At 35.1% G+C, this 19,701-nt stretch overlaps 2 protein-coding genes across 2 annotated transcripts; one reads left to right on the plus strand and one right to left on the minus strand.

The window, feature by feature from the left end:
* The first annotated feature begins 901 nt into the window (after positions 1 to 901).
* LOC144446141 (stress-70 protein, mitochondrial-like) lies at positions 902 to 11,725 on the plus strand. The gene is made up of 14 exons (XM_078135861.1): positions 902 to 1,100; positions 3,305 to 3,633; positions 4,046 to 4,244; positions 4,775 to 4,881; positions 5,541 to 5,703; positions 6,269 to 6,361; positions 6,730 to 6,939; positions 7,288 to 7,515; positions 8,021 to 8,125; positions 8,427 to 8,544; positions 8,871 to 8,965; positions 9,570 to 9,662; positions 10,115 to 10,255; positions 10,793 to 11,725. Exons 1-14 carry the CDS (start codon positions 999 to 1,001, stop codon positions 10,874 to 10,876), a joined length of 2,067 nt encoding a protein of 688 aa, XP_077991987.1. The 5' UTR covers positions 902 to 998; the 3' UTR covers positions 10,877 to 11,725.
* A 489-nt stretch (positions 11,726 to 12,214) lies between these two features.
* Positions 12,215 to 19,447, minus strand: LOC144446127 (pyridoxal phosphate homeostasis protein-like). The gene is made up of 7 exons (XM_078135840.1): positions 19,343 to 19,447; positions 18,056 to 18,163; positions 16,330 to 16,441; positions 15,765 to 15,899; positions 14,996 to 15,138; positions 14,324 to 14,422; positions 12,215 to 13,909 (listed from the first exon to the last, which is right to left on the minus strand). Exons 1-7 carry the CDS (start codon positions 19,445 to 19,447, stop codon positions 13,691 to 13,693), a joined length of 921 nt encoding a protein of 306 aa, XP_077991966.1. The 3' UTR covers positions 12,215 to 13,690.
* Positions 19,448 to 19,701: the final 254 nt, after the last annotated feature.

Genomic DNA, 19,701 nt, shown 5'->3' on the forward strand with positions numbered 1-19,701 from the left:
ATGCATACATCTTGGAAAATTGGCTGGACACTTCAACAATGTCATACACAGTTTGATAGAATGGACTTATAAGCACAATGAAAGATTCTGTAGTGCTTTAATCATGGTGCATGTGTGTGTGTGTGTGTTTGTGTGTGTGTTTGTTTGTGCTCGTACAAGTGCATGTGACACTCTGTCATTGGGCTCTCATAACTGGTTTGACGCGGTGGCAGCAGTGGGATCGAATCCTCACCATTGATTCTTTTCATATCTGACATCATTTCTTGTCTGGGGGAGGGGTAAATGTTTTTAGATCAAGGAAATTGAGGGAGGGCCACTTTTTAGAAAATGGAAGTGGGAGATGGTGACATTTTATGCACTTATACACAGATTGGGTTTGATTTTCCCCACCCTTCCCCTTCTACTGAAGGCTTGATCGTCTGTAGTCATACAAATAACTAATGTTATGTGGGTCATGTCACATTAGTTATGATGTCACCCAGTTGTCCTTGTTCAGTGCGATAATATTGTTATAATTTAGTTGAATTGGAATACGTTATGATGTAAGTTTATTTCTGGAAAGTAATTTATGCACCTATGCACTGCTTTGAAATTAGTGAATGGATATGTAGTACATGTATAAAAATATACCTTTCCAATTTTTTACAGAATCCCATAGAAAGATATACTCCTGTGCCAATAAACTGAAAGACTCATCATTTCATACTGCTATTAATTTATCTTTTTTTAGTGGACACAACAATCTTTGTGCTGACTTCTAACATTACCAATCATGGGTGTGTCTTGTCGAGAGAGAAAAGCACTTTGACTAGATGAGAATGGATTTGACACAGCGCCCTCAATATTGCCTTGGAAAATTCTGGAATTTCGTACGCATAATGTGCGCATGCGTTGGGTCAACTTACATCACGAAGATCTTTGCGTGTATGACCCACGTGTTCAGAACCAGTGGGACTGTTTTATAGAAGCTTAGTTTTGTATCTAGCCCATTTCCAAAAATGTTTTCAGCAGCAAGGATCACAGGGAGACGTCTCCAACACAGCAGTCCAATTGTAAGGCATTCCGTTCAAAATAGAAGTTATTCTAGTCTACTCAAAAAGGTAAGAGTCACTGTCCACATTAAAAAATGGCCGACACCGGCGTCTGATCACATTTTGTGCGTCACACATAGTAATGTCTTATAAATTATGTTTTTCTGCCTCCTGAAAGATCGAATCTTTTTGAGAACTTTGCTCCTGAAAGCAGAGATCCACAAGGCCGTGGATCGTCAGTGTGCACGTGTTTTGTTCCGTTCGATTTCTAACGTACAGAAAGAGTGGTGAGCACACATGATCACACAAGGTCATAGGCGTGCACGTATGTAATTTAACTACACACAATACTCGTAGGAGGAAACCCTTCACCTACCACGTGCGTCGCACATAATCCACGTTGGCATTCACGTTACTAAAATTGTATCTCAAAGGATATGTATGAGTTAGATTGCTGTGTTAAAACCCTGAAATGTTCAAGAGGACATGACATGTAACGTCAGTCGTTACACATGGTAATTTGTAAATCAGGTAACACTTTATCGCCAGTCATCTAGATTTTCAAAAACGTGCAAAAAGCAGTGTAATTCATCTTCACATATTTGATTTACTCAGTATCTCATTTTGTACTAGTAAAATACGACATAGGCTTGATTACTGATAAAACTGCTATTCAGAATTATTAGCTCTAAAAGAAAAAATGTGTATGTTCATGTTCATGATGATGAAACCTTCTGGAGAATTTCATATCCCAAGTTATGAATGTCCACAAATTCATAATCCAGAACATACAGATACTAACTTTGTTATAAAACTATCAATACATGTATATAATAAATTATGTAAATATTTTATCATGAAATTGAAAACCTAATATTAAGGAAATAGTAGCTATGTCCAGCTGATAGAAATGTAATCTGTATGTTCTCTGCAAGTCTTGTCCAAAAGTTATGATCCACTCAATATTCAGTTACCATTACCTAGTAAAGTTAATCAAGATTTGAAATACTATTTGAGTATTGATAGTTATTAATTATGTTTTTGATTATTAATTATGTTAATTAGTTAGTAATGTTAGTCAACTTGACCAATAAGTTATTTGTCAGTGATGAATGGTAATACTGGCGAACTGTAAAGTACTGGACACAGGTACAGTAGTGGTATGGAGGTTATGTAAGGTTATCTAATTTGAACTTATCCAATGCACAGTATCAATGTATCTTGCATAAGCCAACCTCACAGTACAAATGATTGGACACAAAAGGTGCTGTGTATTGTAGGACTGGACTAGGCTAGAATTTCCGTTGGCAAATAGTAGTGACTGTCTGTCAGCGTACTGCAGTGTCCTTTGTAACATGTGACATTTTACGTTGACAAGCACACAAAGGCAAATGACAGCATGTAGTACATTTACTCATACGCAATGAAAACAAGATCACAGCGAACACTGGCCAATGTAAGAGATGGGTCTTGCCATCACATAATTTAGTGTTCTTGTGAGATGATCAAGTCATATGGGGAATTTTTATAATATATCAAAATGATTCTGCCACCAACAAACATCAGTGGACTCCAATGTTACAATAATAGATATCTCAGTGTTTTATTTAAGGGCGGTAAGTAGGTAAAATCTACCGGGGTTCCCACATCATTTTACCGGGGTCCCCCACCTAAACTATGATACATTGCATGGGAAGCACTACCAGTTTTACCTCTTTCCCCCTTTCTGTTACCGGGGTTCCCAAACCTTAGCAAAAACACTGTATAATCTGGATGGAATCGATACATTTGTGAAAACAGGCAAATTTTGAGATTGTTCAATTTTGGAGTGAGGAGCACATCTAAAGCATTGAGAACAACCTTGGTCAACATCCTGTGTTGTGTGACAGTGAACTATTCTCAATTGCATCTTGGTCATTTGGGAATCACCCAAAATCTGAGAATGGACGACAGATAATGTAACGATAAAATTGCATGTATTGGCCACATTTTACAGAATTTTTAAGATCTTTTTTTGTTTTTTGTTTGAATGTACGAATGTATGTTATACAGCTGTCAATCACTGAAAATTGTTAGTAAAAAAATATTATGTTTTTGTTCACTTTTGTCTTCTGCATTGTTATGTGAATCATGATGATCTGCTGCTATCTTTACAATATGGCACTCCAGCAAAATATGAAATTGTTATCACAACAGTACAACTAATTGTCTTCATTTTTAGGCAATACTGCTGATGCTCACCTTGTGTTCATCTTCCATTTATTTTTCAATAGGAATTATGGTTTTCAAATTGTGTGGAATGCGAGAATGGCGCACCTCTTCGGTACTACAGTTCAGAAACTGTCAGGGGAGCAGTAGCGGGTATTGATTTGGGAACGACAAATTCTTGTGTAGCAGTAATGGAAGGTAAAACTCCCAAAGTTTTAGAGAATGCAGAAGGAGCCCGAACAACGCCCTCAGTGGTGGCATTTACACCAGATCAGGAAAGATTGGTGGGGATGCCAGCCAAGAGACAAGCAGTTACCAATCCTAAAGGAACATTTTCAGCAACAAAGCGACTTATTGGTAGAAGGTTTGAAGACGCAGAAGTACAAAAAGACATGTAGGTTATATTGCTTATTGTTGGAAGTAATTAACATTGACATTGAGTTCTATACTATATATGGCAATGCTTCAAAATATTTCTTGTGAAATGGCTGTGTTTGCTGTGAAATATAATTGGACATTCTGTGTGATTTAATTGTTAATATCAGATAAGAGGGAATTTCAATGGTTTAGTTGTATCTTAGCAGAAATAGACATTGTTTTTCTTTTGGAAATGGGTTGCTATGATTTTTTTCATAAACCCCCCAAATTTTTTTTTGACTTCTCCAAAACAGCAATTTACCCAGTAACAGAACTTGTTTAGCCAAGTTTTGGGTAGATTATTTTGCAGACAAAATTGTTGTTTTAATTTAATTGTCGTAAATTTTAACACGTTATGCTTAGTACAACCGTTTTGATTTCTTTGACAGTAAAACAGTTTCATTCGACATTACAAAGGCATCCAATGGTGATGCATGGGTACAAGCACACGGTAAAATGTATTCCCCAAGTCAAATTGGTGCATTTGTTTTGATGAAAATGAAAGAAACTGCCGAAAGTTATTTAGGCCAACCAGTCAAGAATGCCGTCGTCACAGTTCCAGCATACTTCAACGATTCACAACGACAGGTGAGTGAAGATGTCAGAAACTTAGTTTGTGGATGTAATGTGAGCACAATTGAGAAGCCAACTAATACTGTCATTGTATCGATAACTCTCAGTACGTGAAATAGAATTGTAGGTGCCTAGGCACGTTGTAAAAATAATGAACATTTGATTTCTGACATATTGACTTTGCTCTACGTTCTCTACATGTATACTATTGCAGCTGCATATGAGAAACAGTCAACCTTGTTCTATTTTGAGTCTAGCATAGAATATACCTGTCGTAAAATGTTAACACAGGCACCAAGAATTGTATGTATAGTGCACAAAGATATATAACCACAATGCAATGTTGATGAATGTACCAATACCTGATCTGTCTGTAATTGTATACACAATGTTAAAACCACATTGTTCAAACTTCCACATATATTTTATTTTTTTAAATTTCTTTGAAGCAAAAATGAATTTTACATGTTAGCTGCCAATATTAATGATATCGTGATCATTATGTCTCGTTTTGTAAGAATGAAATCTACTCTTCTTTTCATCAGGCAACAAAAGATGCAGGTCAGATTGCAGGATTGAATGTACTGAGAGTTATCAATGAACCCACAGCTGCAGCCCTGGCATATGGCCTGGACAAAACTGAAGACAAAATGTAAGTACAATGTTCACATACTCTGCATAAGTCTCAATAAGTCTATGTAGTCTTCGTGAGTCTTGAAGAATGTTGAATTCCAAGTATGTTTTAAACTACAAAATTAAAATAAATTCAAACTATTGGGAAAAAACACAGTCTTGATGGGAAAAGTTTTTAGTCTGAATTCCAAGTACTTGACAGAACTAACTTCAAGATGATTTAGAAGACTCAGAAAAAAAGGGAGTTTGAAGCAGATAACAATTTAGATAGAATTGATGACTTGAATTTGAATCATAAAGGGACAAGGATTTTTGGTTCATTAGGATGTCTGGCTCGTCTTTTCTTCAGTCCATTGACTTATCTTGATACAATACAATACACAGAACGTCAAGTGTTTTATGGATTACGCTACGAATGTCAGACGTGTTTTTAATTACGTCTGTGAAAACTTCATCATGCCAAATTTGTTGATATTCTATTTAAGGCCATAGCTTTATGTTCAAAACTTAGCTGGCTATAGTCTGCTATGGTACGCTACCATGTGTGTATTAGTAGTCAGGGGGAAGACTTTGATTCAAATTTTGAAAAGCTGATATTTGAGGTGTAAATCCATTGTACATCATGCATGTGTAGTCGTAAAGAACCTATAACTAATTCCCTGTATAATGTCTTGTTAGTATTGCAGTGTATGATTTAGGTGGCGGTACCTTTGATGTCTCAGTCCTTGAAATACAGAAGGGTGTCTTTGAAGTCAAATCTACCAATGGTGACACTTTCCTGGGTGGTGAAGATTTTGACAATACCCTTGTTACTTTCCTAGCCCAAGAATTCAAGAGAGATGTAAGTGTTAAGTAGGGCTTTACTTGTTGTAGTTAACTGTCTGAATATGAAAGAAAGGAAGATATTTAGCTTCAATAGCATGGTACAGTTGGACAGAGAAATTCAGGAAAAGGATCTCGACTACATTGTATTGCACTTTAGAATCAGAAGCAGAATTACTATATTCATCCAACTAGGGGAAATGAAAACGACAGTTCTTGCAGCTAAAACAAAAATAAAAACAGTTCAAAAGATAGCATTATGTGTATATTATTACACAGGCATACTAAAGACAAGAGCACGGTACTAAAAAGAACAATACATGCAATTGAATTGCATCTCATGGCTACAGGTTTTATAACAAGAGGGCATCAAACTGACATGAACTGGTACAACAACAAGTGAGTGGTGATAGTTGGGAATGATGTAGAAGTCATGATTTATGATGAAATGGAATACCATATGTATATTTGCACTCCTTTGTATTGTATGGGGGTGACCAGGGTCATTAACCAATGTCCGTAGTTTGTGACAGCAATGTATTTTGACATGTGTTACAGCGTTACTCTGTTTTTGGTTTTCACAGCAAGGTGTTGATCTGACAAAAGATAACATGGCAATTCAGAGGCTCCGTGAAGCAGCAGAAAAAGCCAAAATTGAACTCTCGTCGTCGATGCAAGTAAGTCACAAGATGTAGTCATGACATGTCAGTTATTCTGAAATTCTGAACCGTAAAAAGAGATGTTAATATATGAATGTGAATCCTCACTACTCTGTATGAGTTTAAATTCTTACTTATTTATTGGTAGCAAATCTGCTGATCTCAGAATTAATTGCTGAAATGTCAACATTTGAACTGATTCTCTCTACTTTATTAATTGTTGTCAATAAACTTGCATACCTTTTGACACAAAAACTGTTAAACTAGAAAAAAACTCACTGGTACCACTCAGCTGTCAAATAGACCTATACAAAAACTGTTACTAGTTTGTTTCAACTGTCAAATAGACCTTTTCAAGAACTAAATTTTTGTCCCCCTTCCTACAGACTGATATCAATCTACCATACCTTACTATGGATGCATCAGGACCAAAACACATGAACATGAAGATAACCAGAGCCAAGTTTGAATCTCTGACATCCTCTTTAGTCAAGAGAACTGAAAAGCCCTGTCAGAAAGCAATTCAAGACGCTGAAGTATCTAAGAATGATATTAAAGATGTTATCTTAGTTGGTGGAATGAGCAGAATGCCCAAGGTAAGTTTTATCCATTGTAACATTGAAACGTTTGAATAGTTAGGCAGCTATTACAATTAAATTTGTGTTGTGTTTGTAACTTAAATTTGACCAGTTTATGAAGAGGACCATGTGTAGAAAAGTCCTTATTGCTGCTATCTGAGAAGTACTCTTGTAGTATGACCCTGATGTGCACTCTGAAGGTTTCTGAACAAAAGCTGAGGATGACGATACCTCTGGTGTGTAAATGCCCACCTTCGATTCATGAGACCTTTGGTTGCCCATTATCAAAAGAAAGCGTGACGGTCTAGCAGTTCGACTATCCAAGAAACAAGTATACTTATCTTGATTATAAAACCCATCTTATAGGTCCAACAATTGGTCCAAGATGTCTTTGGTAGAGTTCCCAGTAAATCAGTCAATCCAGATGAAGCCGTTGCCATGGGAGCAGCTATCCAAGGAGGAGTGTTGGCTGGGGATGTGACCGATGTCTTACTTCTTGATGTTACACCATTATCTCTTGGTATTGAAACATTAGGTGGTGTCTTTACTAAACTGATTAACAGAAATACAACAATTCCAACTAAAAAAGGCCAGGTAAGTCTACTAAACTGTCACCCTCATTACAGAATAAGATGCTTGTCAGATTTATAGATGAAGTCTGCAATTCTCAGTACCTGCATTATCATTTCACCTCATGCCTGAGGGTCGAAATAGAACAAGGTCAAGTGTACGGCATGCCTATAGTAATGCCTCTTTAGTCATAGAACAGAGAAGCCCTGTGCCTGTATAGCACATGGAGCCTAAGCTATGGTATGGTATTAATCAAGAAATCGAATGGTCATTATTTTTATGATGCACCGTAGAAGTAGAATTCTACTGCAGGTTCTGAGAATTGCTCCAGACCTATTCAAATATCTGAATCTCGAATTCTCCAATTACAGTGATAGTGCTGGTGAATGAATTAATGTTGATTATGTCTCCTCCCATTCATGTCTAGGCAAGCCAGGTTGTCATTACATGTAATTAATAAACTCTTTGAATATAAGTTTGATTCCTTGAATCATCAATATTTTAATTTGCATATTATTCAATTCACCAGGTGTTCTCAACAGCAGCAGATGGTCAGACACAGGTTGAAATCAAAGTATGTCAAGGTGAACGTGAGATGGCTAGTGATAATAAAGTATTGGGACAGTTTCAGTTGGTAAGTTTAATAAATAATATATATACACTTTATAAGATTGTAGATCTAAATAACAAGACATCTAGATCACATTTAGAATACAAACTGAATGATGAAATTACAAAGAGAAGGAAGTCATAGGAATAGATTGTCAAATTTATAGATGACGTCTGAATTCATACAAATGACTAGATATGGAATTACAGTATTAATCAGTGGATGTGTATGATCTAAAGCTATTTCATTATTTTTAGTTATCAAAACATTGTGTTTTGAAATAATGTGTTTTCAGCTATCTCCACTATTGTCTTATCATTGTTAGATTGGTATTCCACCTGCACCACGTGGTGTACCACAGATTGAAGTTACCTTTGATATTGACGCTAATGGTATTGTCAATGTATCGGCAAGGGACAAGGGTACTGGCAAAGAACAACAGAGTGAGTATTAGGACACTATTAATTATTATTGTCTGTTTTAAGTTGCTATACATTCCCATTGAAGTATTGCAAAGCTACATACAGATAACTGTCCAAATCAGATCATTTCTTGCCTATCACAAATGTCTGAGTTGATGTTTATTTCAAAACCTTGCACAAAGATGACACATTGCAGTGGACATTTGTGCTTATAGAGAATGAGTTAATGGCTACCAGAGAAAGAGATGTCGAATTTCAGTAAATTGAACATACCTGTATTATTAGGATGAATTTTGTTGTCAGGATTTCCACAACTGATGTATCATTGCTTTTTATGTTGATTTCAGTTGTGATTCAGTCATCTGGTGGTCTTAGCAAGGATGAAATTGAAAATATGATCAAGAGAGCTGAGCAGTATGCAGAGGAAGACAAGAAGAAGAAGGTAAGATATGAGATTCCTCAACAAACTTTACCTTTTACAGTTTCAAGAAACCATCTTCCTGAGAGTACTAGGACAGCTAGCCCTGGCTCTCTGACTCGACATACTTGGCTTGACAGTGTTCAGTGAATGACATTTTCAATCCAGATAACTAAATCTCTGGGTTTACAGTACAGTGTACAACTATTGAGTATCAGGAAGGCTGTATGTGTTTGACTGAAAGTGATACTGTGAATTGTTTGTGGTGTTCAAGACATGCAGTGTAATTTGGAAACAGTCAACTATCTATAGTACTACATTGCACTTACTAAGCCGGCTAGTCATCATTGGTTGCCTTGGTGACAAGTGGTAACATGGTGCATATATCAATACTGGATTGTGTAAACCTCTAAGCTAGTCTTTGGTGCAACAGAGGGCTAAGGGTTTCCAGTGACAATCTCATCATTTCATGTTCAGATATCATTTTGAGATTGGAATTTTGATAGGCATTGTAAAGTTTTGTGTTGTCTCCCATTGCATAATCATTCCAATGAGCAGTCACCGAGACTTCTTTATATGGCCATCCCTTGCACAATATATTCAATATGTATTCTGCTATTGCCAACAGGAAAGTGTGGAAGCTATCAACAAGGCAGAACAGATCATTCATGACACAGAGTCCAAAATGGAAGAATTCAAAGACCAACTGCCATCAGATGAGGTAAGACATACCAAACAGTGACATCATTTCCTGCATCATGAGAAATGATAAAGCATCAGTGCAAAAGAACATGTTCAATATGATTCACTGTTCTTAACCGTCATTACACTTATATATCCTATGCGATGATGGCTTTATGCATATTTTTCGTCAACCGCATTTCATTTGTTATCGCAAGTGAATGTGGAAATATTTTCACTGAGCAAGGATACTGAACTTTAAACCTTGGTTTTCAATCTTTACAAATGTCTTATGACATCATATACAAATGAAGGTGCTATTTGGCTATACAGGATGTTGTAAAATCTTGAAAACTGGAAAGGTGATTTTCTGAAAATTGATCAAATATTGGTGTTAAAATGTTTATAACTACCACATACAGCATTGGTTAGTTTCTGTTGCACGGATTTCGATGCACATTCTGAATGTTTTGTTTTGTTGTTTTGTCATAGGCTTCCAAATTAAAAGAAGAAATTGAAAAGGTTCGTGAAATCCTTGCCAGAAAGGAAGAAGAAAGTCCAGAAAACATCACAACTGCAGTCAATAATCTTCAACAGTCTTCTCTTAAACTCTTTGAAATGGCGTATAAAAAGGCAAGTATCTGGCAACTTTTAGAAAAATACATTAAAAATATGAACGTTATTAATCCCTGTTTAGTAAGTTTACATGTTAAATGTTGTTAAGTAAGAAAGAGGGTATTCCCATGGTGATGTGTTCACAAGGAACGAGTGAAGGAAAATGTCAAAATGGGTTTTCGGTGTTAGAGAATTGATAGTGTATGGTGGCACATTTAGAATGAAGCAGTGAATTGATGTAGTGAACTGCCAGCGCAATAAGTGAATTAGCAGATGGTAACGTTTCTGAAATGGAAACTGACATTCTACCTCATAATGACATTATCAGGGACTACATGGGCCTCGTTTATTTAATCAGGTAATTTTATATTATGGAAATGTAACATCCTTTACAATGATGGCTTTATGCATATTTTTCGTCAACCGCATATCATTTGTTTACAAATGACTGTGGAAATGTTTTCACTGAGCAAGGATGATCTAAAAAATAGTGTAGTTTCTTGATGGATGTTAAAAGAATGCCGTTCTCAGTGATCAATGTTGATGTTTTCACAGATGGCACAAGAAAAAGAGCAAGGCCAAGGAGACAGCAGCACATCAAGTGAAGACAAGAAGGAAGAGGAGAAGAAAGAACAGTGATAGAATATCGATTGGAATTAAAGACAATTGTGCATTTCATGTTTATTTCAACAAAATCTCCCATTTAAGGTTCACTGTATATTTGTAACAATACCAGTATATCGTATATAAGAAATATACAATCACTGCTTTGAACCTCCGTAGTTGCACACTGGTATGGAACTGATTTTCACGCCTGCATGAACAATAACAAAACTCATTGCCAAGGACTATGCCATCTTTTGGTATCCCAGAGAACATCTGGGTGAACATTTTTGACTAGCCAATCAGTATATCCCAGAGAATGTCTGTTGAACATGTTTGACTAGCCAATTAGGGTACCCCAGAGAACAGCTGGGTGAACATGTTTGCCAGCCAATCAGAGCGTAAACAAATTAGATAAATGTTATAGTGTACAGGGTGCTTCATTCAATGAATTCTCAGTTATATGTGTGAATTGTTAAATAGTATAGTGGGGGTCTCAATTACTAATAGGCAATAAAAAGGTCCATGTCTGTACGGAATGTAGACTGTAAGATACATCGTGTTGTTCAGCCCGAACAGGCTTCTTAACAGACGAGTTATCTTACAGACTATACAGAATGATTCATTCAATATTTGGCCAGTGTGTCCAATCTAGTTCATATTATAATAATTATTATATAAAAGTTGTTTTTGTGAGGGAATTGATGTGTTGTGCCCCCTTTCTGCCATATAAAGTAATCCAGAATGTACATTACAAAGAGTTACAAATTTCTATAGAATTTCCAAGCAGAAGCTGGTAGCATAATGGTTTCTTTTACATTTCTGTTAGAATTGTCAGTCTTTGTACAAATTTATTTGAGACACTTCAAAATAAAATAAAATATCAAACATGTTGTCATCCTGTGTTTTGTGGAGTAGCTGGTGTCAGATAAGTTTTGAGTGAAGAATCAAATCAGGTGTGACTTACAGCTACTTTGTCGCCTCTGCCTGTAATATCTTTCATTACTGGTCATTGTGTGAGGCTTTTAGCATGTTTCACCTCGGCCTCTATCTTTCTCTGTTGGTCTCTCTATCTTAGCTATTAGATTTACCAACTTTACAATGTCAGTACACATACACATCAAGCATCTGCTCATTGAGCAACAGGAAAATGTTACTTTTCCTGTAAGAGTTGGGAATTGATAGCAATGGAATATTTCTATCATACAAAGAAAAAATGTGGATATTTCTGTGAGTCTGGTTTCTGGCCTAGGCATTTCATTCGGCTGAGCTGCCTCATCAGTTGGCCCCCATCCATTGGGTGTATGATGAACAGGAGATTCATAAATTCAGATATTTCCCCATACTCTGCCACTCATGGACTTTATTGACACAAACAGTACAAGATAGGGCAAAAATGTTTATTCCTAAAAAGGTAGGGTTACTTTACAACATGGATTAAAATACACAAACTTAATAATCTGCTTGCATAGGCAAGTGTGCATTAACCTTGAAATCTGACAGTATATACCGGCTACTCCAATACATTTCTATATTCAAACACACACACTTGCACTCAATACGTGCACAACTGTGTTAGTAAGCACAGTAGAATGAAGATAGGTCTTTTACAATTATATCACCAGCATAGCAAGAAATCTGTCTTAACTACACAGTGAAATTGAATGCACCCTGATTTCCATTTGTGTTGAAAATAATGTTGACACTTGCATGTATTTATTCATAAGACCTATGAAACACCAAGTTGTCTTGTTTCTCTGCACATACCATACATCAGGAATATAAGATAATATCTCTATTTAGAATGCCAATGACTTGTAAATTGAGTATTTCTTTGTGAGGGAGGAAGCTTTATGATGGAGAACTGACTACACGTGCATGAGGATTAGAAAATACTTTAATAAATCTGTAAAACATTCCACAACTCTCACTACACTGGAACAATTCACTGGAATGATTTCAAAACTGTTGGGTAAGAAGGTTTGTTAAATATGCAATAAATACTGCAACATGCATCTCAAAATTTTAGCAGCTCTAAAAACTCCAAACAACAGTATTCATTGCAATACTTTGCTGTGTTCAGTCGAATTCATGTGATTGGCTGTCATGGATATAATTAAGTATTCAGCTTGTTTTTCATTGGCTTTGAGTAGTCACATGATACCACTACTACAATTATTTCAGGACATGGTGACCTAAAATCAGTAACTTTTTCTGAGGCTACCAGCAACATGCATATACCACTTACAATTAATGTTATGTAGGACTTTACAAAAATTAATTCTTAAAAAATTGCTACTTTCAAAACTTGCAAAAGCTACACAAGACAGGTTTCAATATTTACAGACTTGATAAATTTCCTTTCATCTCACTAAAAGTGTTCACAGAAGAACAACTACCATGTGTGATATGACAACAAACATATTAGAATGATGTGACTAGTGAAACACTGCCAGCTATCAATGTGATAGTAATATACTCGCAATTTCTACAATAGTAATTGAATCTGTCTTAGTGAGATTTTGAAGCATTTCTTAGAAAATGTGTTGCTTGTACCATATGTATATTCCATTGTAAGTTTAACATAGTATTTCCACTATCATCAGGGAGCGAGAGAGAGAGAGAGAGAGAGAGAGGGATATGTACATAGAATATCTACCTAGTAAGTTCCCCAGTCATTTCTATCATACGATGTTGTAGTTTCAGGGTCATAAAACCTTAGCAAAATCACTGACATTTTGCTATGCTATGTGCTAGCTACTTGTAAATCTGTACATAATAGTATTAAATATTGGCAGTTCATTTTTATTGTATAAGTTTGTCCAATGTAGTTTCAAAACACAAAGTTCATCATGATGTAAGCTGTAGGTTATCAAGGTCTTCTGTTGTAGCTGTAATATTAGTGTTATTTAACAACTGCTTGCAATTTACAGTATCATTCTGCTCGCCTTCAGATTTTGCACTCTTCTCATTTTGTTTAGCAGCTGTAACTTTGCTGTGTTTCTTGGGTTCATTCCTGGCACCAAATATTGTACTTCCAACTCGTATGTTGCTACTGCCCACAGAAATCTATAATAAATGAAAATGAATTATTTTCGTAAATATCAATTACAAAAATTGACTTTATATTAAGAAATTAACTGACACAGTTACACGTGGAGAAGTGTTTTTTGTGTCTAATTCAACAAAAATTATCAAATTGTGTTAGAGAACTGTACTGAAGACATTGTACTGAAGACATTTATTGTAAAGGTATGACAAAAACTTCTACAGTTAGTTGTTGGCAATGGTGTCAGAACACATAGACAACAGTAGACATATTAAAGTTACAATATTCTCATTCAGTATTTGACTATGAGTATCATCAGCCTACCACTATACAGTCTGTATGGTCTATACATGTTTTTATAACTATGAACGGTGTAAAGGAATTTGATTCAGAAGCCATCACTACTACTTTAACATGTATTGTCATATACTTACTGCATGTTCAAAGTCATTGGACATTCCCATGCTTAATTCCACTGACTCAGTGGCTAATTCTAGTTCCTTGCATACATCTTCCTTGCATTCTATAAGGCGCTGTAAGAGATGGTAACACAATTTGAAATCTGACTGTCTCTCCTCTGGTATAACAGTATCTACTTAGATATTATTCTGCAATATTTGTCTTCGTTCTGCCAAGAAAAATACCTATGACCTAAGGGGCCTTGTCAATACCAATCGCTAGACAAGTGGTGACGAAACCCTTAGGTCACAGAGTATTTTCAAACTAATGAAGACAAATATTGGAGAATAAAATAATTATACCTCCTCATGCAAAATTTATGAAAAATCAGGAAAAATAATACCGATTTGGAACATTTGGACTCTGAGCACCACAGAACCAGTGATGTAGGCACAGGTTGTCGTGACATAGAACAACCACGGTATATAATCCACAGTTTCTTGGAAGACAAATTATGACAGCTACATTGAGAAGTATAGTTGAATCAAACAAGTACGTAACACCAAAATACACCTCTGGACATGCTCAGAGAACCTGAAAATAATATTTTAGTACGAAAAATTTTGGTAGTTACAGATTTTTATACATAACATCTATATCATCTAAATGTTCATACCCATGTGAGTAGAGTGTTTTTCTTTACTTACCTGGAAGTCTGGATTTGGTCCTTTACTTAAATCATGGTCAAATGCACCTATTGTCATGAGACCCATGAATTGTAGATTGGTACACTTTTCTATGACATGTCTGCTAAGATTTACAATTTCAGTTGGACGACAACCATGCTTACCTAGACAAAGGACACGATACCAGTTACACACTGGTATAAATGGATACATATACAGGGCACTCTGAGTAATCTACAGAGCACTAGATTGAGCAAATACCACCATCAACACTGAGAGCACACTTGAAGTGAGCCGCTCTATGTCTAATGTTAGTAATGATATGACTTCATTGAAATCTAGATCTGAAATCATATCTACACCAAAATCTTATCACCTGGTCCCTGTCTCATGGAAACTTTTTCACTAAGCTTCAACTAAATCATATGCTATTTTTTAACTAATATGCTAATGAACAAACAGGGGTAAAAAACATAACCAGTATCAGACCGAGTTGGTGGAAGAAATAACCTACTACCGGGTAGGTAAAATATGTCATAGTGGAGATACTCTTTCGTTCATTTTCCTGAATTTTCAATGCATGGTTATTTACTGAAAATATGCCGGAGATGTATAATTTGGATATACAGATTATTACATAATGTGAAGTTCAACACATTTAATATTTTGAAATCAGGATGTAATTGAACATTCATCTGCAACATCATCCAACAGACTTTGGTAGTAATAAACTGACAAATTGTATCTGTTCGTTTTCGTTATCTCAGTAAAGGTTAATCCAAGTACTCACTTTCTTCATCACTGGTGTTGACTTGAACCATTACTTTAAGTTTCTCTGGTTTCTTTTGTTTTCCCCATGCTTGATTCAAAGAGTCAGCCAATCGTTGTGAGTCGACAGTTTCTACCATAAATAGATTAGGTACTCCTGTAACAAAACAGTGAAAATGACAACAGAGTTACACATGAACTGACAAACAGTAGGTGTATGTTGCTTTAATATATAACCAAAGGATGGACTAGTGAAAGGGCATAATCTGAGTGTATACTTTTTCATTCATACTTTTTGCAGCATATTTTTAAGGTACTCGTTATATTCTACTCAAGCACATACATAACCATCACTTGCAATTGATTAAAACTCAAACCTGGTATTAAGACACATTAGTTCAAAAAAACTAGATGATGTACTTCATTATATTACAAACAAAAATGTTAAGGAAATCCTTATTATACAATCAACTGATCTCAAAAAGATTACAACTAAACTTCTACTTGTTTTTGTATTGATTTGAGGTCATATATGCAAATCAAAGGTGAACAGATTCTATAAAAAGTATTCATGAATTGAAACTTACCTAGGATTTTACTAACTTTGTTTCTTTGTAAGTGACCAATAAAATGCCATCTAATGTCTGGGCACTCACTCAGTATATCACTGTCTGAACCTTTGTCAAGTAACTCTTGTACCTGTCAACGAACAAAGGTGCATTAATCACAATTCTGAAAGAGTGTCACCTAATGACCTCATATCTAGCATTATCTGTCAAAAACTAACATGCCATATCCTTGGACTACATACACATTCATAATTCTGAATAGTTGGGTGGGGTTTTTTTCAAAGTGCAAATCAAGACATGGAGTACATGTATGTGTTAAGTTTCAAAGTAATTCATATATACAAACAATGTAAGGTCTGACACTGACAACATTCTAGGTACATTCCAAAGATTCAAATTCTTATTACAAATGTACATACACATCACCGCTATTCATAGATTTCACTCAATTCTCAGGACCTGAAATAGACGTACCACCTAGGTGCATTGTAAAAATACCGAACATCTGATTTCTTGGTCAACATATTGACTTCAGCTCCACATGCATTTACTATCTTTAGGCACATTGAAAATAAGTTGACCCTCTTCTTCTACTTTGACCTGATTTTTTTCTTGCCTTTAGATTCAGTGTTCAATATACATTTAAGTAACTTATAGAAGTCACTGATTTACATGTAAAGACAACTTTGTACGTATTCTAGGTATCTACATAGGATTTGTTGCCAGGCTATAATATTGACATACATTGTGTATTTCAAAATATGTAGATGTCATTAATGTGCAATACACCTCCGAAATAAACTGTTTACACTTGTGCTATTGCTTTGTTCATGAAAACTGCAACCCATTCTGAGTTAAAATCAAGAATTAAAATCAACTGCATGCTGCTGCTGGACGAAATTTTTAAATAGAGGTCAAATGTCATTAAAATTTGTCACATCAGATTCCAATTATATGGCCAACTCTTTAGTGGTCCCCAAATTTCTTTACTATTCTAAAGGATTCAGAAGTAAACTTTCACATGGCAGAGTTTGGAGAGATTTTAAGCAGTTTGATTTTCAGTGAAACTCATCCCTTAGGAACATTCCACCAAAAGACGTATTTGTTTTCACGAAAGTGTCTGTCCATTATTGTAAAACTTACATAGTTTTCACCAAAGTGTCTCTGTCCATTACTGTAAACTTACATAGTTTTCACCAAAGTGTCTCTATCTATTATTGTAAAACTTACATAGTTTTCACCAAAGTGTCTGTCCATTATTGTAAAACTTACATAGTTTTCACCAAAGTGTCTCTGTCCATTATTGTAAACTTACATAGTTTTCACCAAAGTGTCTCTGTCCATTATTGTAAAACTTACATAGTTTTCACCAAAGTGTCTCTGTCCATTATTGTAAACTTACATAGTTTTCACCAAAGTGTCTCTGTCCATTAATGTAAAACTTACATAGTTTTCACCAAAGTGTCTGTCCATTATTGTAAAACTTACATAGTTTTCACCAAAGTGTCTCTGTCCATTATTGTAAACTTACATAGTTTTCACCAAAGTGTCTCTGTCCATTATTGTAAACTTACATAGTTTTCACCAAAGTGTCTCTGTCCATTATTGTAAACTTACATAGTTTTCACCAAATTGTCTCTGTCCATTATTGTAAACTTACATAGTTTTCACCAAAGTGTCTCTGTCCATTATTGTAAACTTACATAGTTTTCACCAAAGTGTCTGTCCATTATTGTAAACTTACATAGTTTTCACCAAAGTGTCTCTGTCCATTATTGTAAACTTCTTGTATAACTGACACTGGTTTGGTTTTACTCACTGCTACTAGTCGTGGTTGGATGTGTGAAAGGTTCTGAAGGAAAATAGAATGATTATTGATTGACATGCATGAAAAAATCAACATGTGAAATGAAAATAAAATAAAATAAAAAGAAATTTCATTCATTCATTCATAAATGTTATGAAATATGTTAGTGATTATATTCATGTTTGATTGAATCAGTTTTAATTTTTTATTTATTTATCAAATTGTTTACTTGAGAGCTTGTAATGGACAACATACAAGGATTTTACACATTTATGGAAATAAATAAAATATTTATTACGCTTAGTGTTATTTACTATAAAATTCATGAACAATGCAAGATGTCTTTGTAGTGCCATGACTAACATAGACATGGGGTTGAAAATCACTGCAGGAAATCATAATCTACTTTAGCTTTAACTTTTAGCCTTGTTTACTTCGTAATGTTTTTTTTAAAATTTTAAGCACATAAATTGTTATTTGTTGTCATTTTATCCATTTGTCTTCCTTTTTGAGTATTGTAAAGAGCAGAAAGACGCAGTGTAGTGCACTTTTTATAAGAAATTAAATCATTATTATTATGAATACACGGCTATTACAGGGAAATGTTAGGTATAAGGGGAAAGGCGATAGCAAAAACCCCATACGACTGGGCTAGGTTTTAATGATACCTGTACCACACCTATCATGTCTCATATTGACATACTCAACATCATAAGTTTGTATGATATAGGTTTGGTTTGAATGCTTTACCATATAAAGCAACTTTTATTAAGGTTATAATTTAAATGACCTAATCTAAATTTCCACTACACATCTGTCTGCCCACGGGGTGTTTCGTATCCTCTTCCTGTCGTACTAGTACCATATACATACACTGTGATGTAATATAGTAAAGAAAGCCTACCATTGAGTCACGTGACGTTTTGTAACAGTTACATAAGGCCAAAACTGCCGGTCCATTAATACAATATAATATATCTAAACTTCAGTTTACACAGTACAAATTATTTCGATGTGTATTACAATTAAATAAGCCCATCATATATGTTAACATATTGGCCAGAATTAACTGACAAATGTCCATGATGGACAATGACAACTCACGTGTACACTGCGATATCTCTGACGTTCCGTTCGGCAACTTTCTTGAGGAATATGTATGGCATTTCTGGACACGTAGTCAACAGTAAAAAATTGTGGAAATGAATGAGCAATCTCACTTACCGGTGTTCTTGCCTGACACGCTGTTTTGATTCTTTCAAGTACCAGTTTTAGCGCTTTTGGCGCATTACCGTCTGCTGTGGTCATGATTCTTCGGAATATAAACATAATTCGGCACAATCGTATATTTGTAGTTTATGTATTCATATGAACGCAACATAATCAATAATTGTGTTATATAGGCAAATTAAACGGCTAATATTGTGAGACAAGAAATTATATCATATATATTTTAGGGTAATTGTGGATTTTTTAAATGAAAATAACTTATCTTTATTTTCCAACTTTTATTTTTGAATATAAGCACTCGAAATTACTAATTTGTTGACCTCCTAAGTTATCTGTTATTGCACTACCATTTT

The sequence above is a fragment of the Glandiceps talaboti genome, chromosome 15, assembly GCF_964340395.1.
Source record: "Glandiceps talaboti chromosome 15, keGlaTala1.1, whole genome shotgun sequence".
Classification (NCBI taxonomy): Eukaryota; Metazoa; Hemichordata; class Enteropneusta; family Spengelidae; genus Glandiceps; species Glandiceps talaboti.

What these genes read in the sequence shown, in the direction of transcription:
- LOC144446127 (XM_078135840.1), bottom strand. Translation starts at nt 19,447, where the DNA reads ATGTTTATATTCCGAAGAATCATGACCACAGCAGACGGTAATGCGCCA. An exon ending in CAAAGTTAGTAAAATCCTAG is followed by an intron (nt 15,900 to 16,329) that starts GTAAGTTTCAAT and finishes GTTTTGTTACAG; the next exon opens with GAGTACCTAATCTATTTATG. An exon ending in CCAATGACTTTGAACATGCA is followed by an intron (nt 13,910 to 14,323) that starts GTAAGTATATGA and finishes CATTTATTATAG; the next exon opens with ATTTCTGTGGGCAGTAGCAA.
- LOC144446141 (XM_078135861.1), top strand. Translation starts at nt 999, where the DNA reads ATGTTTTCAGCAGCAAGGATCACAGGGAGACGTCTCCAACACAGCAGT. An exon ending in TATTGGGACAGTTTCAGTTG is followed by an intron (nt 8,126 to 8,426) that starts GTAAGTTTAATA and finishes TATCATTGTTAG; the next exon opens with ATTGGTATTCCACCTGCACC. An exon ending in TACTGGCAAAGAACAACAGA is followed by an intron (nt 8,545 to 8,870) that starts GTGAGTATTAGG and finishes TGTTGATTTCAG; the next exon opens with TTGTGATTCAGTCATCTGGT.